General features: G+C 45.9%; 2 protein-coding genes across 2 annotated transcripts in view; one reads left to right on the plus strand and one right to left on the minus strand.

Moving 5' to 3' along the window:
- XDH (xanthine dehydrogenase) overlaps positions 1-5223 on the minus strand; it is a 194070-nt gene extending 188847 nt beyond the window's left edge. The window contains exon 1 of the mRNA XM_068232795.1: positions 5141-5223. The gene's annotated coding sequence lies outside the window, so the exon portion shown is untranslated. The remainder of the gene's footprint in view (positions 1-5140) is intronic.
- A 181-nt stretch (positions 5224-5404) lies between these two features.
- On the plus strand, positions 5405-23815 carry CIAO2B (cytosolic iron-sulfur assembly component 2B). The gene is made up of 5 exons (XM_068232797.1): positions 5405-5595; positions 14680-14759; positions 17594-17719; positions 21066-21111; positions 23493-23815. Exons 1-5 carry the CDS (start codon positions 5469-5471, stop codon positions 23588-23590), a joined length of 477 nt encoding a protein of 158 aa, XP_068088898.1. The 5' UTR covers positions 5405-5468; the 3' UTR covers positions 23591-23815.
- Positions 23816-24029: the final 214 nt, after the last annotated feature.

Consider the following 24029-nt stretch of genomic DNA (forward strand, 5'->3'; position numbering starts at 1 on the left):
GCCTGAGGGGGGATTCTGGGCAGATGTAATCTTCCTCTGCATTTGCCTATGACCTATATGCTGAAAGCAACGTGGGGTGGCAATGCGTAAGATGCATGGACACTGCAGCAGGTGACAGCAGACAGGTAAAAGTATTTTTAATTTCATGCTAAAATCAATCAGGAAAGGCCTGCGGTGTATGGGCAGCCAACAGAGCCAATTAAAATCTCCCCAGTGTGGACACAAACAGTAATAAAATCCTCACACATTTCATAACTCTTCTCTGTGTTATCTAAAAAAAATGTTTTTTGCAAAGACTTATATAATGCTTTAATGTGGCCCTGTACCTTTGGCTCCAGGGGGCGTTCTCAAACATTTCCCAATGAAAATATCAGCCTTGGTGGGTGGTAACATGTTACTGCAGCAAAAGCCATACAGGCAGATAGATGGTGGCTTCATCTGGACTTTGCATCTCTGTCCCTGACTTTCCTACTTTTCAGCTTATTTTTCATCTCTCTGATCGATCAGTTTGCAACACAGAAAACAGAGGAGTTCAGGGGTTACGGGCCGTGTACACAACTGTGACAGTGTCAGGAGGGAGGAGCTAAGCCACATACAAGATTATCATTGCTTTCAAGTGCCCACATACTACCTCCTAACTTTCTAGCACTCTTCAAATCCCCCCCCCCCCCCTCCAAACTATACCCCAGCTTTCCAGTTCCACACATAAGAGGATCCTCAAATTTTCAGAACAGTGTACCCCAATTTCCAGTGTCCCGCCCACTGAGCCCCCTACATTCAAAATATACCCCAGCTTTCCGATGCCACACAAAAGAGGACCCTGAACTTTTTAGAGCCCCCTGTATGATGTACTCCAGTTTCCAATGCACTCTTTAGTGTGTCTCCAGCTTTACAGTAACCCCCATTCATCAAAGCTGTTTTATTTGGCACGCCGATTCTTGCAGTCTGTTGGTTGTTCTTGGGGCTGCCATAGACCGTGATGTAAATTAATGACTATGGGGCGCTGGATGCTTATTGGCACTGCACTGGTACTCAGCTATTCAACAGCAAGTGCTTAGCTCCAGTGTAGTCAGGTGGCGGCTATCAGTTAGGTGGTGTTGGGGCTCTGCTATTATATAGCAGAGCACCAGATATTGGCTAAATAGCTCAGCTCAGTGGGTTAGTGTTAGGGGATGGGACAGAGTCAAATAAAAAGAGGTATGATAGGGGTGAGGTGTTAGTGTTAGGTGTACAGATACGATTTTGCTTAGGGAAATGAACCTGTGTGAAAGGGCGTCCCGTAATTTGGGCACCGGAACTTACTGATAGTAGAATATCTGTTTTGTTACTGATATTCTACTATTGATTTCCCCAACACATCTCTGACAGTAACCCTCTGCTACCTACATCTAACAATAAGCTCCCCCTACCTATCACTAACATTCCCCCTACCTATGCATAACACTACTCTCCCTCCCTACACTAATATTCCATCACCTTCGTCTCAGGGCCCTTTTACACTGAGGTGTTGCTGGGTGGTAAATTTACTGCAATACGCCCTCGGGCAATGAAAGTCTATGGGGGAGTTCCCTCTCCCAACTTTGCGGTATGCTGCGCCGGAAGTTCCCTATCTAACGCGAGCGCATACCTACATTACCGTGCAAAAACGTTGGTGGCGGTGTGCATGCACAGAAGCGTATTTGTTAAGCTTCCATGCACTTCCGTATACCCGAAATAGGAAGTGACCGCAAATGAGCTTCACTTACTGTTGGATGCAGGCCAGATGGGGATTATCACGTACCATCGTGATAATCCCCAAAGACCTGTTTTGGCGGTGCGGAGTGCAGCCCGCACTGCATTGCCAAACTGCAGTGTGAAGCCGGCCTAACACTAACATTCCCTCTACCTACACCTAATACTAACATTTACCCACCTTCGTCTAACACTAACCTGCCCCTACCTACGCCTAACGCTAACCTCCCCCTACTTACACCTAAGACTACCATTCCTCTGCCTTCACCTAACCTCTCCATGTTTGCTGTAACAAAAACCTGGCACCCAAAGTACCCCCCTGGCACTCGGCTATACTAAAATCAAGTGCCCAGCGCCCGATGTAGTTGAAACCCCAGGGCCAAAAGGAACTCAATTTGCTCAATAACAAACACAGAAGCCTAACATCATTCAGCTATACTATAGTTTAGCGCCTAATTCCGAGACACTGCCTCTACACACTAGCCTAAGTTCGGTTATACATTAGCCAACTCATCGCCGTGACCCCTCCTTCAGTCATGTGCACACCTCCGGATAGGCGTCACGTGATTCTGGTCATGTGTGCGCATTCACACTGCTACTTCAAATAATTTTAAAATTGTTTCTGGTGACTTCCATTGCATCGTGTACTGCACGCACCGCTTGCAAACACGCTGCAGGCCTGAAGCCTCTGCGTCGGCCGGGCCGCTTCCTTCACATCAAGTCGCACCATAGGTACTGTGGCCTTTCTTATAGACAAGAATGGCCACAGCGATTAAATGAGGTGGAGGAGCGGTGAGGGAGAGTTCCATGACGCAACATCAATCAAGTATGAAAAGGGCCTGAAAGTGAAAAAGAATTAAAAAAAAGCAGAAGGGTAGGAGTAAACAGCCTGCGATGAGTAGGAGATTGCCAATGAGGTGGAAATTAAGTACTATAAAATAGAATAGTCGTTAGACACATATCAAATGTTTTACTATTTAAAAGATCAATTAAAAAAAAACAAATTTGTACAAATGACACAGAGTAAGACAGGTACTATTCCGTTAGCCGTGCGCAACTGAGCTAAGTAATGTACCAATTCATGTTTTTACTGGCCGTCTCGCTGCGGCCAAATGTATCAAAAGGAAGTAAAGTAGGCACTCCATCCAGTTCTAGGGGCTTGTAACAATTCACAGCAGCGCCTCTGGAATGAGAATCTGTGCAGCGTTAAACCTGTATCAAGATAAAAATGCGCATATAGCGGGTAACCTCCAAAACACTTGTACACCCTGTGCATAAATCAACACACAATGTGCTCGGGATAACGGCCACCGCATGCAGGACAAGGGGTCACGCTCCCCCCCTCAATCCCCTGCTCACCAGATCACTGCTTGATAATCAGGCACATAGACAAATGCTGCAGCAGACAACTAGAATAAAAATAGAAATTCGCCTTGCATAGCATAAAATCTTTTTAATATGGGTCTAGCCCCCAGTAAAAATAAACGTACCAAATATAAGATCAATAAAAGCACATCTCACATAGCCGACTCAACCGGCATAGGCGCCCTCCAGGTTTCCCCGTCTCAGCGCTGGAGAAGACCTTCTTCCGTGTTCCGTGTTTGGACTAGTGACAGCGTGCGTATCCAGGCTCCTGCATTTTATTGTGCACTATTCCACATGGTAAACCAACAATTGTTTCGGGGGCTTTGCAGGGTCCTCCTTTCTACCACATTGCCTTGAGAAAGGGGGACCCTGCAAAGCCCCCGAAACAATTGTCGGTTTACCATGTGGAATAGTGCACAATAAAATGTGCGTTGCATTTTGAATAAGAGACTGGTGTGCTGATGTATCCTGCTATGCAAATGTATGAAAAGTGAGTTGATTTAGGCTGGTTTCACAGTGGGACGTTAAAGTCCCACGTTACAGCAGCCAGTAACGCAGCCTAACTCACAGCACTGTAAAATCAATGTGCTGTTCACAGTGCCCACGTTGCGTTACATTGTAATGCAGCACGTTAAAAACAAAGTGCTGCATGCTGTACGTTATACTGGGCTAAGCCACGTTAGACTGTTTGCACATGCTCAGTAATGTTGGAGGAGGAGGTCTCCCCTCCTCCTCAGCGGCCAGCTACATGGCTAATTAATATTCACTGCACTGCAGAGACTCGTGGTGGGACTGTAGTGTTGTCCGGATCATGAAAGAATCGTTCATTTGATCCGGATCTTTTTTATGAGTCGAATCATCTGGATCATCACAATGAAAGATTCGGTTCACAGTGGATGTCTGTCTGAAAGAAACAGGAACATACAGAATGTACAGTGCAGGGAAAGTCCTGTCCTGCTAATCATTTCACCCAGTCTGCTTCCCTAGTAAAATGATTCAAATGATTTGGTTCAAAGATCCGGATCTTTTCAATGATCCGATTCAAATGATCCAAATCCTTAAAAAGATCCAGACTTCCTATAACTAACCTGGAGCGGCTGCTTTGAGAGCTGCATTAACGCAGCTCAATCTGACGTCCAACTTCAACACCACCATACGTTGCGTTAGGGGCATGTTATGCGACCATAACGTCACCTAAAACGCAACGTCTTGGTGTGTAAGTAGCCTTAATTAAATTAAGCCAGCGGCAATGTAACAGATGAAGCCGCCGGCTTCAGCTCTCTCTCCTCCCCCTGCCGCTCTCCTATACAATACTGGCAGCCGGGGACATTCATGTCCCCCCAGAGTCGTTCGTCGCGGCAGGGAATCCTGCCGATCGTTCTTGCAGAGCGGGTGCTGGCAGAAGCAATGTCTGCAGCCTCCCTGCTCTGCTTGTTTCTTACGACGAATGACTCTCGGGGACACACGGGGTGTCCCCCGGCTGCCAGTGTTCTATAGGAGAGAGGCGGTTGGAGGAGAGGAGGCAAAGCCGAAGCCCGCGGCTTCATCTGTTACATTGACTTAATTTAATTAAATTAACTCACTTTTGATACATACCATAAAGATTTCATAAGAAAAATATGTTGTTTTATAATTCAAACCACACTGGCCCTTTCTATCCTGGTTCATTTTCCTTCATATTAACATTAGAAAATAAGAAATATATCAATTTAAAGGATGGGAATAAAGTTTAGAGTCAATCAAAAACATTTAGTAGAGAAATACATATATTTACATACAAAGAGGGACAAATGGGGAGGACAGAGGGACAGGGCTCCCAAAGAGGGACTGTCCCTCCAAAAGAGGGACAGCTGGGAGCTATGTAGTCGTAAAACACATCAAATGTTTTACTATTACTACTACGGATTATTTAGAAGATCAATAATAAAAAAAACTAATTTGTACAAATAATACAGAAAAATTTCATTCTGGACCTAAAGAAGCTCTGTGCTCCACCCTAGAGCCCCTTCAGTATACTTTCTTTTATAGCTCTCTATTAGTTTACCTCCAGTCAATTAGTCAAAGAGCCTTCCTTTATAATGTCTTACTAATCTATGAGTGATATCAATCAAATTTCCATAGGTAAAGATGGCCACCGGCTACTTCTGCCCTCACCGGATATTGCGTAACGAAGTAGGCCAGAAGCTCCGGTAGAGCAGGGCCAATGGAATCTAGTCCCGCCCCCCGCTGGATCTGTCAGCCCAGAAGGAAGTGCAGGCGGCCAATCGGAATGAAGATGCGGAATAAGGCCAATGAGGAGATGCGAGGAGTGTCACATGACATGACTATTGTGTCCGGTTTGCTTGGGGTGGTGTGTGAAGCCGGCCCGGGAGATGGTGGGTGGCAGCCAGCTGGAGAACGCCAATCCGCTCATCTATCAGCGCAGCGGGGACCGGCAGATCACCGCCCAGGACGAGGATGAGGAGCAGCCCGACAAGATCGACGACCGGGAGATCTTCGATATCCTTCCTGGGCATTCATAGCACCCCCACAGCTGTGTTCCCCTACAGCTGTGTGGCTACTAGGCATCCCCAGCAGTGCTCCCCCACAGCTGCGTGACTACTAGGCATCCCCAGCAGTGCTCCCCCACAGCTATGTGGCTACTAGGCATCCCCAGCAGTGCTCCCCCACAGCTGTGTGACTAGGCAGCCCCAGCAGTGCTCCCCCACAGCTGCGTGACTAGGCATCCCCAGCAGTGCTCCTCCACAGCTGCGTGACTACTAGGCATCCCCAGCAGTGCTCCCCACAGCTGTGTGACTAGGCATCCCCAGCAGTGCTCCCCACAGCTGTGTGACTACTAGGCATCCCCAGCAGTGCTTAGGGTTGCCAGGTCGGCTGATGGAGAAAACCGGACAGGGGGTGGAGTTAGGGGCGGAGTCAGAAGCGCACTTTTATGTAGAGTGGGGCTAAGCAATGGGCTTTTTAAAAAAATGTTTTTTACAGTATTTATATCGCACTGACATCTTCTGCAGCACATTACAGAGTACATAGCCATGTCACTAACTGTCCTCACCAGTACATGCACATAAGAGACCACTTTTCACCAGTAAATGCACATAATAAGAGACCGCTTTTCACCAGTAAATGCACAAAAGAGACAGCTTTTCACCACTAAATGCACATAATGACAAACAGCCAGTGTTCCCAGTATATGTAGCCAGGGATATATGTGCCCAGTATATGTAGCCAGGGGGTATATATGTCCCAGTATATGTAGGCAGGGGTGTAAATGTCCCAGTATACGTAGGCAGGGGTATATATGTCCCAGTATATGTAGCCAGGGGGTATATGTGCCCAGAATAGGTAGCCAGGGGGTATATGTGCCCAGAATAGGTAGCCAGGGGCTATATGTGCCCAGAATAGGTAGCCAGGGGCTATATGTGCCCAGAATAGGTAGCCAGGGGCTATATGTGCCCGGAATAGGTAGCCAGGGGCTATATGTGCCCGGAATAGGTAGCCAGGGGCTATATGTGCCCGGAATAGGTAGCCAGGGGCTATATGTGCCCGGAATAGGTAGCCAGGGGCTATATGTGCCCGGAATAGGTAGCCAGGGGCTATATGTGCCCGGAATAGGTAGCCAGGGGGTATATGTGCCCGGAATAGGTAGCCAGGGGTGGGGGGAAGGGGGGCAATCCCCCCCCCCCTTCTTCCCTTACCTTAGGGTGCTGTCTCTCTCCCCTGCTGTCTCCTCCAATATTGATGTGCAGGCTGGCGGGTGGCTGCGGGCGGAACTTACCTCTGTGTCGCAGGCGCCGGAAGTTCGGGTCCCGCAGCCGCTGAGTTTCGACTCAAAAAAGATCCGGATCAAAGATCCGAATAATTCATGAGCCGGACAACACTATTCAGACTGATAGTGTTGTCCGGCTCATGAATGAGATTCTCAGCGGCTGCGGGACCCGAACTTCCGGCGCTGGAGCGACACAGAGGTAAGTTCCGCCTGCAGCCACTCGCCAGCCCTGCACATCATATTGGAGGAGACAGCGGGGGAGAGAGAGCACCCTCTCTCTGCTGCACTGTTCTCCTGCGCTGCGGGGGGGCTCTAAAACCGGACAACTTAATTGTCCGGTTTAGCATGTTTTTTTACACTGGACACAGCGCACAAAAACCGGACTGTCCGGTTTAAAACCGGACACCTGGCAACCCTAGCAGTGCTCCCCCACAGCTGTGTGACTAGGCATCCCCAGCAGTGCTCCCCCTCAGCTGTGTGGCTACTAGGCATCCCCAGAAGTGCTCCCCCTCAGCTGTGTGACTACTAGGCATCCCCAGCAGTGCTCCTCACAGCTGTGTGACTAGGCATCCCCAGCAGTGCTCCCCACAGCTTTGTGACTAGGCATCCCCAGCAGTGCTCCCCCACAGCTGTGTGGCTACTAGGCATCCCCAGCAGTGCTCCCCCACAGCTGTGTGGCTACTAGGCATCCCCAGCAGTGCTCTCCACAGCTGTGTGACTAGGCATCCCCAGCAGTGCTCCCCCACAGCTGTGTGGCTACTAGGCATCCCCAGCAGTGCTCTCCACAGCTGTGTGACTACTAGGCATCCCCAGCAGTGGTCGTCCACAGCTGTGTGACTACTAGGCATCCCCAGCAGTGGTCGTCCACAGCTGTGTGACTACTAGGCATCCCCAGGAGTGAGGGCATTGCGAGGCATCCTGACATCCCTTTAGATGTACATGTTTTGTTATACTGCCTCTGCTTGCTCTGAATCTGTCTATTAGTCTTTCCTAATATTCTATTTAATTGCCACAGCTTAGAAGAACTTCAAGAAACTTTACACATGCCATGCTTAGGTGAATTTCAGTTCTAGCTCTTAACTAGATAGCTCCATATCTTCAAACAGGTACCCAAGAGGTTAAACAGATGCAGTCTAAAGGTACACAATACAATAAAATGATCCGATTTTACGGCATTTCGATAAAAACGATCGGAACTCCCGAAAAAAATCAATTTTATTTATTTTATTTTTTTTTCCATTCGACTGAAAAATCCGATCGGATTTCCCGTTTTCTTCGATTTTTATCAATCCGGAATGCCTGATATTTTTTTCCAGTAACCTCCAGGACAGGTCCACCACCATGAGACGACATAGGCTCCTCCCAGGAACAGGAAACGCCCAAATTAGAGCACTCTATAAATTTTAATCCAACCCCTCCATCACCAGTTGACGTTTCCTGTTCCAGGAAAGAGTACTCTATGTCGCTCGCCGGTCCGTCTAGCCAGGTGTGCTGGGGACCTTGGTTGGCGGCGCATGGGGACCTGCCTGGAGAGGATGGGGGTCCTGTGGAAGGAGGAGGAGAACACTATACCTTCTCCAAGGCGTCATGGCTGCCCGGGTAGTGGTGGTTCCGAGGACGCCTACGGCGTCCATGATTCCCTGATGGCGGAGGCTGTGGCGCACCGGAAGTGACGAGGGGAAGCCTGGGCCTCCGGAGGGCTGGCGAAGGTTTTGCCCTCAATGGCGGCGCTCGTTGGCGTACTTCCGCCCTTAAGTGACGTCACTTCCGGAAGCATAGGTGAAGAGACGCCGGAAGCCTGCATTGCTCGGCATTTCGTGTTGCGAGCGGAGCAGGATGGACGCTAAGCAGGAGCCGGGAAAGGTAAGGTGGCGGAAGGCTTGGGGACCTTTACGGTATGAGCCTAAACGCCCTGCTCCGCGTCTACGCTGAGGTCTGTTTTGATTGGTGTCAGTTTTAAAGAAACAGTTTCCTGGCCACTTAGCGTCTGATCTGAGGTCTCTATATAGACACAAAGTTTTTACATATTATGTCTGTCTGAGGTCTGTAATGTTATATAGCAATATAGGAAGCTATGTTATACTATACTATTATGATTTATATTCTGGATTAAGGTGGTCTCTGCAGCAATGTGTTTAAAGGGACATCTTTTCTAACTTATTGGCTCACATGTATCAGTGATGATTATTTGAGGTCATTTGTATAGTCTGCTGAAATACAAGTACCTTTTTTATTCTCCCAACTGGTGTAGGGAAGCTTCTTTCCTCACGTTCTGGCATTTGATCACAGGGGTGTTGCTTTACAATTGTCTCAGTTAACAGACAGGTGACACTTGGTTTCTTTATGTTTTATTATAGGGCACAGAGTCTACTGACCCTTCAAGGCCGAGGAGGCGTTGCCCGCTCTGTGACACAAAACTTGCCCATACTTATAATAAGCAGTTTTGCCAACCCTGTTTTGTGAAACTGATTCAGGAACAATCAGGGGGATTAAAAGAGGAAATTATGTCAGCCGTTAAGCAGGAGATGTCTGATACAATTAAATCATTGAAAGAGGTTTTTTTCTGCTGCCATGACCTCGCCTACAGATACTAGCAATGCAGGCCCTAGTAATACAGCACCTGTAACCCCTACACCTGATAGTGATGCTATTCATCCCATACAGCCTGCAAAAAGCAAAAGTAAAAGTAAATCCTCCAGTAAAAGACCTATTATTTCTTCCTCGGAAGAGGAAATGGAAGAAGAAGGGGAGGAGGATGACGGAGATAATTCCGATGCATCTTCAGTTAAAAGTATTGACAGTCAGTCAGATATAAAGAAAGTTTCTAGGTTCAGATTTCCGGCTGATGAAACTGACCAGCTTATCTTGGCAATTAATAATACCTTAAAGATTGAGACAAAGAAATCTGAGGAGGTGTCACTACATGATAAATTGTACCAAGGAATGGAACCAGATGAGACTCTCACTTTCCCTGTACATAAGTCTACAAAAAATACTATTCTTAGTCAATGGAAATACCCGGATAGAAAGTTATTCATGTCTAAAGGGTTTATTAAAAGATTTCCGTTTACTGAAACAGATGCCAAGATATGGGACCGATGTCCTAGGCTGGACGCAGTTTTTTCTCAAGTAAATAAAGACAACGAATTAGCATTTGAGGACCTCGGATACCTTAAGGATCCACAGGATAAAAGGGTGGAATTCGCTCTGAAGAAAGCATGGACTTCAGCAGGAGCAAATTTTCGCCCGGCAGCTGCAACAACATGTGTATCGAGAGTATTAGCTTTATGGGTTAAAAAAGTAGAAGAAAAGGTAGAAAAAGGGGCATCTAAGGAAGAGATCTTAGAGTCACTTGAGGTAGTTTCAAAGGCCACAGACTACATAACTGATGCGGCTGCAGAAAACATAAGGGTAAATGCTAGAACTACAGCCCTAATTAATTCCGCCAGACGTAATTTATGGATAAAAAATTGGGATGGCAGTCAGGCTTCTAAAGCTAGAGTATGTAACATACCTTTCGATGGGGAACTTTTATTTGGGGCCCAGCTAGACGAAATATTAGAAACTAGCGATAGAAAGGGGTTCCCGAAGAAGAAGAAATATATTCAAAATAAAAGATTCTTTAGAAGAAATAGGCAAGAAAACAGGGAAAAACCTCAGCAGAGAAGGAAACCCTGGGCCATCAACAGAGAGGGAACGAGAAAGAATTTTCTTTTTCGGAACCCAGAAGGCCAAGAGAAAAAGTGACGCCAAAGAAAGAGTTGGGGGTCGTCTAACAGGATTTTATTCCCAATGGACGAACATAACCAAAAACTATTTCATCCTGAATCTTATAAGTCACGGGTACAAAATTCAGTTTCAAGCGCTTCCGGGAAACAGATTTATTTCCACTCCTCTTCCAAAAGACAGACAAAGACGTCAGGCTTTGCAAAGCATTGTAAAGGGCATGACAGAGGAAGGAGTGGTAGCTCCTGTGCCGTGCGATCAACGGCGCATGGGTTTTTACTCGACCATATTCATGGTAAAGAAACCGACCGGGAAATTCAGGTTGATTCTGAACCTGAAGCCATTAAACCCTTTTGTGACTTATCAAAGATTCAGGATGGAATCAATCTTCTCTGTGAGAAACTTACTAACCCCCAACTGTGTAATGACGAATATAGATCTAAGAGATGCGTATTGGCACATTCCAATAAGAGAGTAGTCACAAAAGTTTCTGAGGTTTGCAATAAAAGAAAAGGAGTCAGTTCAACACTTTCAGTTCAAAGTCCTTCCCTTCGGGATTTCATCAGCCCCTCGAATCTTTACAAAGATAATGGGAGAAGTGATAAAGGACTTACATGTGAAGGGAATCATAGTGATTCCCTATCTAGACGACGTATTAGTAGTAGCAGACTCTTATCAACAAGCAGAAAAAGACACGAAGAGGGTACTAGATCAGCTACAGACTCTCGGATGGATAATAAATTGGGAAAAGTCGGTGCTGGAACCGAAATCAAGGATACAGTTTCTAGGAGTGGTAATAGACTCAGAAAAAGGAAGACTGTACTTGACAGAACAGAAGGTAACCAAGCTAAAGAAAATAATACAGGACTTTATAAGAAGCCCGGTTCTGACAATACGAGAAGTCATGAGGATACTAGGGTTTCTGACATCAACATCTCCTGCCATCCAGTGGGCACTGTTACACACAAGAGAGCTCCAGAGTTGGATGATGGGAGTATGGAGCAAGAAGCAGGAAGATCTAGAGAGGGAAGTAAGATGCCCAGACACAATACTAGACTCGTTACAGTGGTGGATATCGGAAAAGATCCTAACAGAAGGAAGATTATGGACAATCCCAACACAAAGATACATTACCACAGATGCAAGTCTCCTAGGATGGGGAGCCTATGTAGAGGGGAAGTTGTTTCAGGGTCTCTGGCCAAAGCTAGTAAGAGATCAGTCATCAAATTACAGAGAGCTAAGGGCAGTGAGAGAAGTGCTAGTGCAGGTAGTACAATCACTGAAGGGGCAACATGTTCAACTAAGGACAGACCATACCACGACAGTGGCCTACATAAATCGTCAAGGGGGAACAAGATCAAGGAAACTTCTAGACCTGACGATGGAAATTCTATTGATAGCGGAGGAAAACTTCCTCTCGTTGACCGCAGTCCACCTGAAAGGATCTTTGAATACCATGGCGGATTTCCTGAGCAGACACAGACTATCAAACTCAGAGATGGAGATATCCAACAAAGTCTTCAGGAGTCTGGTCAAAAGATGGGGCCGACCTCAGCTCGACATCTTTGCGAACAGAGCAAATACGAAATGCAAGAGGTTCTATTCCCTGAATCCAAGGGAGGGAGCAGAGGCGGTAGATGCGCTCAGTCAAAAATGGACATTCAGGAAGGCATATGCGTTTCCTCCAATCCAGCTAATACCTCGGGTTTTGCAAAAGTTAATGCAGACCAGAGCAACTTTGATCATGATAACTCCAGATTGGCCAGGAAGGAGCTGGTATCCGATTCTTCTAAAGATGAGACTAGAAGGTCCGATAAGGCTGCCTCACAGAAAGATACTATCGCAGGTAGAGAGAGGAAGTATAAGTTATATACCAAATCTAAACCTGTGTGCCTGGCTTCTGAGAGGTCTCCTTTAAGAAAGAGAGGGGTCTCTGAGAGAGTTATTAGTACCCTCCTCGACTGTAGGAAGAAGGTAACTAGAAAAATATATTTAAAGTACTGGAAGACTTTCAATTTGTGGAAAGAAGAGTCAGGATTTTCCGGAGAGACAATACCAACTGTATTAGAATTCCTACAAGACGGCGTAGAAAAGAACATTGCCCTCAGTACCTTGAAGGTACAGGTTACAGCGTTATCTACTTATTTAGATCAGAAGTTAGCGAATGACCCCCTGATCATACAGTTTTTCAGATCCATAGAAAGAAGAAAGCCTATAATTAATAAGAAAATTCCGAGTTGGGATCTCTCTTTGGTATTAAGGATCTTGAAGGGAGACCAATTTGAGCCAATATCAGAGATTCCATTAAGGCAGTTAACAATGAAAATTGTGTTCCTAGTAGCAGTTACTTCAGCCAGGAGAGTGAGCGAATTGGAGTCTTTATGTTGTGATGAACCCTTTTGTCTAATATTTAATGATAGGGTTATATTAAAGACATGTGAAGAATTCCTTCCTAAGGTAGCTACGAAATTTCATAGATCTCAGGAAATTGTATTACCTTCCTTCAACGAAGAACCAACCTTAGATGTTAGAAGGTGTCTCATTGCTTATCTGGACAGAGTAGCAGACTTTAGGAAATCAAGAGCTCTATTTATCAATTCATCTGGAGCTACTAAGGGCATGAAGATGTCAAAGAGAACTATAGGCAAGTGGATAAGACTATGTATAGAAGAAGCCTATAAGTTGGCAGGTTCTACTTTACTAGGTGCAGTTAGGGCTCATTCAACTAGGGCAGCTGCTACATCATGGGCCTACAGAGCGGGTGCTACGCCAGAAGAAATTTGTAGAGCCGCTACGTGGACAAGTATGTGCACCTTTTCAAGACATTACAGGGTGAATCTGATGACTGCAAGACAACAATCCTTTGGGAGAAAGGTTCTGCAGGCAGTCGGCCCACCCTAAAATTGGTAAGATTTCTTGCTCATCTTCTCATGGTGGACCTGTCCTGGAGGTTACTGGAAAAACCAGTGTTAGTTACCTGGTAACATCCTTTTTAGTAACCTCCAGGACAGGTCCGTAACCCACCCGGATAACGGGATATATCTATAGATGAATGTGTATAATAATATGAGTATGCCTCTTTAAGCGGTTAACAGTTCTTATAGTTGACTGGTGATGGAGGGGTTGGATTAAAATTTATAGAGTGCTCTAATTTGGGCGTTTCCTGTTCCTGGGAGGAGCCTATGTCGTCTCATGGTGGTGGACCTGTCCTGGAGGTTACTAAAAAGGATGTTACCAGGTAACTAACACTGGTTTCTTCCTACTTTCTAAAGATTGTATGGGGTGTGTTAGATTGTCAATTTATTAATATACACACCCTAGCAATTTTGCCAGTTTCCAATCTTTTTTATCATAATTGGGGAAAAATTGAACATGTGTGTGGTACATTGGGCATATTTTTTGTAAATGTTACAATCAGTCAGAAAAATTGATTGCAATTCTTAAATTGAACATATGTGTAAAAAAATTGTATGGTGTGTGGCCACCTTTAGGCAGTGTTCCCCAACCCTGTCCTCAAGGCCCACCAATAGTGCATGTTTTGTAGAAATCCACAGAGGTAGTTAATCAGCTCTGCTGAGACACTAATTACCCCACCTGTGCATGTTTGTGGTCTTCTGCAAAACATGTACTGTTTATGGGCCTTGAGGACAGGGTTGGGGAACTAAGGTATTCAGGGAGTGCCTGTTTTGTTCTGTTTCACTCTGCTGCTGCCTTTCGGGGTTGCAACTCCCTCAAGTGGTTTCCCCACTTTGCATTATGTGTGGCCCACTCTGGACTCCCAGGGAAGATATATTGGAGGTGAAGCCCCAGAGCACCAGGGAAGCCATATGGGGGAGGTAGGAGGAAAGCACTGAACACTAGGGAACTGTATAGCAGGGAGGGGGTTCTAGACATCAGGGAACTGCACAGGGGTTGGAGGGTTGGTCATTAGACACCTGGGAACTTTATAAGGGAGGGAGGTGGCCAGTAGACCTTGAGGTTGGTGACTAGGTCCCAGTTTTGTCTATGTATTTGACACCCCTGCACTAGAGATAGAATGGACTGTGTAGCTATGTCATTTGTGTAGCTATGTTATTTCCTTAGCTTGTTACATCTCATCCGATCCATCAATGACCCAGAACATCCGCTGAGCCTGGAGGAGCTGAATGTGGTGGAGAAGATCCGAGTGAAGGTACCGCACACACCTCCCTGTGTACTCAGCAATTTTCTAAGAGGAAGTCGCAACTGAGGGGTCCCCCATGTGGGAAGGGAGTTGGGCTTGGTAGGAGAGAGCAAAGTTTTACACCAGAGGAGGATCAAATTATAGTTTCTTCCATCAGTAAAGGATACTTTAGCAATAAATATTTTTTTTAAAAAAGGACTCCTAATGTGTGTGGAGAGTTGTGCAGATGCTTACCGCACCTCCCGTGCCCTGGCATCTCCCTCTCTTCTCCGGTAATTATCCAAATTCTTCACTTCTTGGTTGGTGCCCTCTGACCTGGACATGCTACGCATGCATGCAGTACTCGAGTAGCACAAGCATTGCTTAGACTTTAAGAGGAGCTCCAGTGAACATAATGTGATTTTAAAAAAGTGCTTAATTTTTACAATTATGTGTTGGTTTTTTTAACCAAGAAAAGGTTTATTGAACAAGGATACCATTACATTACAAGTATAGGTACAGTTTACATTGATATCAAGCTATACATAGTACAAAGCAAATAGAGGAGCAGCCTATTAGATGCACACAATTGCATATTACATATCTCATAGTAGATATAGTGGTGTCAGTTTAAGGTAGAAGTGTACCAAGATCTGAGGGTGCTTCATCTCTGGTTCACTTTATCCATAAGAACCCTGCCACAAGTGTGTGTAGTATGTCATTCTTAATTAGGTTATGTATCTGAGAGTGAAATTAAACATAATTAAGAATGACATACTACACACACTTGTGGCAGGGTTCTTATGGATAAAGTTAACCAGAGACGAAGCACCCTCATGTATTTTACCATATATATCATTGGGAACATTAAAGAAAACACCTACCCTGCACTCTGCTTCACACTTCACTGCTCAGCCTGCTTATCAGCCCTGATAAAATCAGACTTAGGCCTCGCTCACATCTGCTGCGCTGAAAAACGTGTGAAAGCGCGTGGTAAAAAACGCATGTGCTTTAGTGCGCGTTTCTGTGCGTTGCGCTGCGCTTCTTTAAAGCACGTTTTGCTTGTTGTACCAGCAGCAGTTGTCAATAAAACTTTGTTTTTGTATGTAAATGTATTTTTTTTTCTCCAATTAGGGGTAAAAAACGCATGCGCTTCTATGCGCTTGTACGCGCTTCTATGCGCTTGTACGCGCTTCTATGCGCTAAAAAAGCGCACCCATTCACTTGCATTGATGTGCGCTTTCCAGCTCAACGCACAGAAATGCATGCAACCCTACGTTTCTGTAACGCTGCTCAGCGCAGCGCATAGATGTGAACCAGCTACATTTAGTTACATGGGAAAGTAAATACCTTGCTGATCGCACAGGGCAGTGCGCTGTAAAAAGCGCACAGAAACTGCCCTGATGTGAACGAGGCCTAAGCATTCAGTCTGGCTTTGCTCAGGAATCATTATAGCGGAGTCTGTCTTTTCTGATGTCTTTTCAAGCCCAAGCCTGCCCCCTTCTGGTTCTGCTTTCCCCTTCTGTATACTTGCAACATCACAGAGAGCTGTTCTGAGATGGGAGGAGCTGCTAACGTAAATGGTATATTGAAAAACTTTTATCTAGATTGGTCATAAGAGGTTTTTAGAAATTGTGATTTCATTTTGCACACAGCCCACTAAATAATATGCTTTTCTGATGAACTGTTTTTTTGCGTGGAGTTTTAGTAAAAAAACAAAAACGGCACACCAGAGTGGCGAAAATACCAGGTGTAGTATTTATTCTGTAAAATCTATTGGGGGATTTATTTTGTGCCAAAGCATTTATCTCTGGTTTCCTTTAAGCGACATTATAGAAATTTCTGGGTTCAGGTCCTATGCTTCCAACCATTCCAGATTAAGTGAAATTGTTGGGTGCAACCTCTATGAATATAAACTAGTTTAAGGCTAGAGCATTGTCTAGTCTCTTCTTCCAGCACATCAGTGTTGGAGATTCAACAGCAAGCCATCTCAGGGCAATCTCCTCTCAGCGTACAGGGTGTCTCTCTCATCAATTACTTGGTACAGGCCCGTATACCCTCATCTCGCATCACTACAATAATTATGTATAAATGATTTAGTCAGTGTTTTTCCATTGTAAAATCTTTCCTCTCCCTGATTTACATTGACATTTATCACATGGTGACATTTTTACTGCTGGCAGGTAGAGTTGGGCGAACTGTTAGCGCAACTGCAGCCAAACTGTTCGGCTGCCCAACCTGTCATGTGGCTGTGGCTCTTACTACTTCCGGGTCGCAATGACCCGGAGTAGTACGTCTGCGCTGGCCCGGCGGAGCGCGTCCTAGATCGCGCTCCCGTTGCCGGGCACTCTCTGCGCATGTGTGTGACGTCATAAGTGACGTCACACACATGCGCAGAGAGTGCCCGGCAACGGGAGCGCGATCTAGGACGCGCTCCGCCGGGCCAGCGCAGACGTACTACTCCGGGTCATTGCGACCCGGAAGTAGTAAGAGCCACAGCCACATGACAGGTTGGGCAGCCGAACAGTTCGGCTGCAGTTGCGCTAACAGTTCGCCCAACTCTACTGGCAGGTGATGTCACTGGAGGGAGATGCTGCTTGCTTTTTTGCCAGTTGGAAACAGCTGTTATTTCCCACAATGCAGTGTGATATCAGGACCTCAGTTGTGAGGCGCTGACGTTACACTGTGGGAGGGGTTTCATCACAAAATCAGCCATACAGAGGCCCCTGATGATCCGTTTGTGAAAAGGAAAAGCTTTCTCATGGGAAATGGGGTATCAGGTACTGATTGGGATGAAGTCCAATTATTGGTTACGGTTTCTCTTTAAGTGGGTTTTACTGTGTTTTTTGTGTTGTGCGATACAGGTGGATGATGACCAGAGCACCGTGTCGGTAGAGTTCACTCCCACCATCCCCCACTGCAGTATGGCCACCCTCATCGGACTCTCTATAAAAGTGAAGTTGCTGAGGTCTCTACCAGAGAGGTTTAAGGTGAGTCGCGAAGAACACCTGTGGTTTTAGTTATGGCAGCATAGTTTCACAGCCTTGTGCTGTTTGTATGTAAACTTGTAAGGGGATCACTCCGGTTTGATTTTTATGGTGGTTGAAAGCAATTGCACTATCTAATCCCGGAAATGGTAAGTTGATGCTGGGCATACACGGTACGTTTTCTACCGTGTAATCGAGCCGTTGGCTTGATTCCGGCTCGTCCCCGCTGGCGCTTCCTTCCGCTCGTTTCTTCTTTTGTCCTGCCCGCCGGTATCGAGCGTGGAATCGATCCGGCGGGGTATCGGACACGTCGGAAATTATCAATCGAGCCATCAGCGGCTCGATTACACGGTAGAAAACGTACTGTGTATGCCCAGCCTTGCATCTGATTTGCTTTTGTTAGTTTGTAACCCGTGGAAAAAAGTTTAAAATGCTTACCAGGCCATCCTAAGGCTCATTTCCACAGAACTCCTGTGGTAGTCCCGCCCCAAGCACAAAAGGTCATAGGCGTGTCTGAACCACTTAAGGACCACAGGTTTACACCCCCCTAGTCACCAGGCTATTTTTTTACAATTCAGGCCGCTGCAGCTTTAAAGGGACACTTAAGTAAAAAAAAAAAAATTAATTAGTTTTACTCACCTGGGGCTTCCAATAGCCCCCTGCAGCTGTCCGGTGCCCTCGCCGTCTCCCTCCGATCCTCCTGGCCCCGCCGGCAGCCACTTCCTGTTTCGGTGACAGGAGCTGACAGGCTGGGGACGTGAGTGATTCTTCGCGTTCCTGGCCACAATAGCGCCATCTATGCTGCTATAGCATATATCATATACTATATAGCAGCATAGAGGGTGCTAATGTGTCTGGGAACGCGAAGAATCACTCGCGTCCCCAGCCTGTCGGCTCCTGTCACCGAAACAGGAAGTGGCTGCCGGCGGGGTCAGGAGGATCGGAGGGAGACGGCGAGGGCACCGGACAGCTGCAGGGGGCTTTTGGAAGCCCTAGGTGAGTAAAACTCATTTTTTTTTTTTGTTTGACTTAAGTGTCCCTTTAACCTCCCTGGCGGTAAGCCCGATTTTGCATACCTTTTTTTTTTTTTTTTTTTTTTTGTTACACGCAGCTAGCACAGACCCCTTACGCAGCCTGGCTGATCACCGCCAGGCAGCGCTAAGGGGTGGATCGGGACTCCCTCCGATGCCACGACGTCATCCCGATCGTCGCCATGGTGAAGGGGAAGCCAAACAGGAAATCCCCTTCTGAACGGGATTTCCTGTTTGCTCTGATCGCTGGAGGCGATCGGAAGGGGTGGGGGATGCCGCTGCACAGCACTAGGCTAGCTACATGATTTAAACAAAAAAAATAAAAATTAAATTAAGTGCTGCGCTGCCCCCTGGCGGTTTTTAATAGACCGCCAGGGAGGTGAAAGGGGCACTACAGTGAAAAACTGTAAAATTAAAAACATATACAAATGAGAAGTACATTTTTCCAGCGTAAAATGAGCCATAAATTACTTTTCTCCTATGTTGCTGTCACTTACAGTAGGCAGTAGAAATCTGACAGAAGTGACAGGTTTTGAACTAGTCCATCTCTTCATCGGGGATTCTCAGCAAGGCTTTTATTCTGTATAAAGATATTCCCAAAAAAGGATTTAAACAATGATGCTGGCCAGCTTCCCTGCTCCCTACAGTTTTTTGGCAGTTGGACAGGGCAACTGCCATTCACTAAGTGCTTTAGAAAATAAATATATCCCTGAGAATCCCCTATAAAGAGATGGACTAGTCCAAAACCTGTCACTTCTGTCAGATTTCTACTACCTACTGTAAGTGACAGCAATATAGGAGAAAAGTAATTTATGGCTCATTTTACTCTGGAAAAAATGTACTTCTTATTTGTATATGTTTGCACATATTTAAAATTTTGCAGTTTTTGCTGTAGTTCTGCATGGCCATACAACTTACCACCTTAAACAATCTGTTCCCCTTTTCTGCCAACCAACAGAGATTTCTGTTGGAGGGCTCTGATCACTGCTGCAGGCTGTTTCTTTTTTTTTTCATAATTTTTTTTTTTTTTTTTTTTTTTCCTCTCCCACCCTCCCCCTGAGAGATTATCAGCAAGATCGTCTCTCATAAGCATCAGCTTTCTTTCCTTTCCAAGGGACAACCAAGTGACAGGGCTGTCCCCAGTACAGCGAACATGCTGAAACCAGCACAGGAGATTTGGGCGCAGCGCAGGAGATTTGGGTGCAGCCGGCGCCACCATAGGCCGTAATAGGAATTACAGCTATAGCAGGCACAAGGGAGTAACTTCAGCGCCGTCAGACAGCTGAAGTTACTTTTAAAACATAATAATTCGGCTTCCAGCTATTGCTGGAAGCCAAATTATTTCATTCCCCACTAGCCATGGCGGCCTGGAGGGGGAATAGTATTTAATACGGCCCAGACTTGTGCTGCAGCAGGATCAGCCATATATCGGCTGTATCCTGCGCCCAAGTCTCCTGTGCCGTTATCTCTCGTACGCCGGTACAGCATTGCAGTAGATTGCAGCACTGTACAACGAAGAACAGTGTTTTCTTTTGTTTTCAGTCTGCTCCGTCACTCGTGGGGAAGCGCGCGCATCGGCGCTGATCTTCTCCCCCAGGATTTGACGCTAGTCGGAGATAGGGGGTCCTGAGGGAAGCTACCTTGCAGCTGCCAATCGGCGTAAGGCAGTTAATCTACAGTTACAGGAGGGTCGATGACCTCTTGGGGTAAGGGGTGGGGATACATGCTGAAAGCCAGACCGCGGTAGACTCCGAGTAATTTAAACTATTTAAATAAGGTAATCACCTATAACGTTGCTGTGAAACGTTTTTGAAAAGCGATTGTGCAGCTCTCCTATCTTTGTATTGGAGCACAATCGCTGCCAAAATGCTGAATGCTCCACGTTTGCGGTTTGGTCAAATAACCTCCATTAACTTGCATCAGCATATCGCTTTTTGTGATCGGCTCAGCTGAAAGCACTCTAGTCCATTTTAGGGGACCCAGCAGGACACCTCATAGGGAAATTCAGCTAACGTAATTGGGTGGACGGTATCCTCTCGAACTGCTAGGTATCCAAAAGGTTTAGTAAACTACACCCACACTATTCGGCCAATCACATCGCTTCGTGCTGTAAGAGACTTGTGATTGGATAACGGTTTCCTATGAGTTTTTTTGCTAAGTTTCCGGAAGTAGACTAGTGCTGGTCGTAGGCCATACTGTTTCTTGTGGTTTGGGACAGACACTTGTTAGCATTGATGCACTGTATGCGGTGTTTCCATGCCTCTGACCTTCACACGCTGAGGAGTGCTCAATGTAAAGTAATACGTTTTTTTGTACAGGTGGATGTCCACATCACCCCGGGGACACACGCCTCTGAGCACGCAGGTGAGTGCTGGACAGAGTCCTGTTATTTTTTCCTGAGCTTCTCCCTGTCTCTTCGCTCTTGGGGAGCCTGTGTGTCATGTGACCAGGACTATTGGCCAAATACTAGAGACCTTTAGTGGTCATGTAAGGTACATGCCAAGGTGCCCCAGTGCAGGGGTGTCAAACTCGATCACGTAAGGGTCCAAAATCTAATACCATGGTCAGTCGCGGGCCAAATTGTTGGAGAACCCGAGGCAGAATTTTTAAATCTTAATAGAACCCAGAGGCATGTAATGTGCACAATGACATGCCATTGTGTCCTTCTATTGCTGCTGCTAGTTGTCGTTGTCCACTCCCCCCCCCCCCACCCGCTCTGCTGATCCCCTGAAAATATCGCCAGGGTGGTGACAATCTGCTTTACCTGAGGCTTGTCAATCAGCCTCTTCCACATTGCCGCCTCCATTACAGGCTCCCCTCGTGATATTTTCAGGGGGGGGGGGGGGACAGTAGAGCGTAGGGGGGACTGGCAGCAGCGATAGGACACACATTTTGCACAACATGCATCTGAGTCCTATTAAGATGTAAAAATCCTGCCCCGGGTTCTCCTTAAGATTTAATGTTTACTGTATAGTCTTCTATAATGTGGCATAAATATAGTGTCCATGTGCATGTGAGTAGAGCAGTGGGGCAGTTTAATATTTACCTGCTCCAGTCTGCTTTAGGTCGCCTCTGATCTTCCCGACAGCCACGCATTTTATGCTGCATACCTCTGGCTCCCATGCATGTCGTGATCAGGAGCTGGAGGTTAAGAAGTATGGAGCGTGCAGCTGCTGGGAAGAACAGAAGAAACATGACACAGCGCTGGAGCAGGGAGGTAGTATACTGCTCCGCTACTCTGGTGTGTGCGTGCGTGCGCGTGTGTGTGTGTGCGCACAATCAGCCACATGGGGGTCTGTGCGTCCAAGAAGGGAGTTGCATGCTAATTTTGCAGGGGGCAGGCAGTGCAGTGCATGCAGATTTTTGCAGTGCAGTGCATGCAGGACAGGGCAGGCAGTGCATGCAGATTTTTAATAGATTGCATGTTGAAATCTATTGAAAATCTGTGTATAGTTTGTGGAGAGATTCAAACAGATCCCTCTCTGATCAGATATCTGCTGGCCACAACGACCAGTGTACAGCCAATTTTACACCTGCGGTGTAATTTTACAGTGAGGTGTACACCTTAAAGTGGATCAGAGATGAACTTTTACTTATTGCATAATTGTGTTCCTTTCCTATTGTTTATAGGGCATTCCTCAAGCCAAATACTTTTTTGTTTTAATACTCTAATTCCCTATAAACTAAACGAGCCTCGCCCACAGCTTTTCAGAGAGCCTTGGCATTTTCAGACAGTAGCAAGGGCTCATGGGAGCTCACTCTGGGCAGGAGGAGGGGGAGGTGTTACTAGCCAGAAATTTCAGAGGCAGAGAGGAGGAGGAGGGGGGGGGATTAGGCTTTTTTCACAGGCTGAGTGCTGAAGATGCAGATAAGCTTGCCTGTGTGTAATATTTACAAACATGGCTGCTGTCATTGTATCACAGGAAGAAATAATCACATTCTATTGAAGCTGTTTGCAGCTAGATTTGCTGTGTAAACTATCTAAACTTTAGATTAGATATATTGACAAGTTACTTGTTGTTGTTAGTTTTTCATCTCGGATCCACTTTAATCAAGCCAGGTCAAGTAGTTAATTATATCAGAAATTGCCACACTCAGGCTCATAAAGTATATTATAGCGCTGTATCTAATTCAGTTAATAATTGGGAGTCCTATTTTCTTTTCAATGCTTCAGTGAGCAGAGACAGTGTCTAAGCTAGATAACAATGCACAGTGCTCAGTATGCAGGGATTTGCATGCAACAGCTGGCACAGGAAGCATAGGTCTCAGCAGTTAATGCGGGTATAGTACTGATAGTGTGCTCCTCTGCCCACATTTCTGTGTAGCCTGGTTGGTACTGTGTTGCACAAGCAAATACTATACTATACATACTAGCAAACATGCACAAGCAAGTCACAGGTGATAGGCAATTCCCTCAGTAATCAGCAGCTTACACAGGAAGGTTGGGGGGCTACCGATACTGGGGGCAGAAGTGGGGTGTCTTACACCCCTGCCCTCGGGTTATGTAGCCTGGAAACTGCAAGTAGGTCAGTGCAGATTTGTATATTTGATTTACCTTACATGTGAGTGACCCAGTAAATCAGTCCTGTCCATATTCCTTTGATGGAGAAAATTGTCTCCTGTGTGAGTGTAATCTATAGCCGTGGAGCGTTATGGCTTTTATCATTTCCATTCTTACTTTGTTGAGTATAATTAGTGATCATATCAGAAGTGACTGTGCCTCCATATCTCTGTCTCTCCTCCAGTGAATAAGCAACTTGCGGACAAGGAACGCGTGGCCGCTGCGCTAGAGAATTCACACTTGCTGGAGGTGGTGAACCAGTGCTTGTCTGCCAGGTCCTGACTCCGCCTTCATCTGAACATGGATTGCCTCTAGGTGTCCACGTATTGCTTCCAGCCTCCAGTGTTTACTATAGCCTGCTGCTAAAATCTCCTGTAACACAGCCCCTCCCCCTTCTAAATGGTCCCTTCTCCTTGCTGCTGTTTTTGTGTCTTTATGTATATTTTTAATGATCAACAATGAGTTTTTAGATTATGTATTGAATAAAAGTACATATTGTTTCTGGAATATTTAGTCAAGTGATTTGTACTTCACTTTTTAAATATTACTCAAGTCTTACCTTGTGCACAATATATATATATTTTAAATGCATTTAAAATGACCTTATTTTAAATTAATGTGCAAGATACCATATTGGGCCACATTCACAAAGCTTTACTGCATGTGGTAATGCAGAAAACAGCTGATTTTACTGTTCATTTAGGGAAATATCAATTCATTA

This window comes from Hyperolius riggenbachi, chromosome 4, assembly GCF_040937935.1.
Source record: "Hyperolius riggenbachi isolate aHypRig1 chromosome 4, aHypRig1.pri, whole genome shotgun sequence".
In the NCBI taxonomy this organism is placed as follows: Eukaryota; Metazoa; Chordata; class Amphibia; order Anura; family Hyperoliidae; genus Hyperolius; species Hyperolius riggenbachi.

Bases quoted from the DNA above. Each gene is read 5' to 3' on its own strand.
- CIAO2B (XM_068232797.1), top strand. From the start codon at position 5,469: ATGGTGGGTGGCAGCCAGCTGGAGAACGCCAATCCGCTCATCTATCAG. The intron at 5,596-14,679 runs ATATCCTTCCTG...TTAGCTTGTTAC, and splicing joins CGACGACCGGGAGATCTTCG to ATCTCATCCGATCCATCAAT. The intron at 21,112-23,492 runs GTGAGTGCTGGA...TCTCTCCTCCAG, and splicing joins ACACGCCTCTGAGCACGCAG to TGAATAAGCAACTTGCGGAC.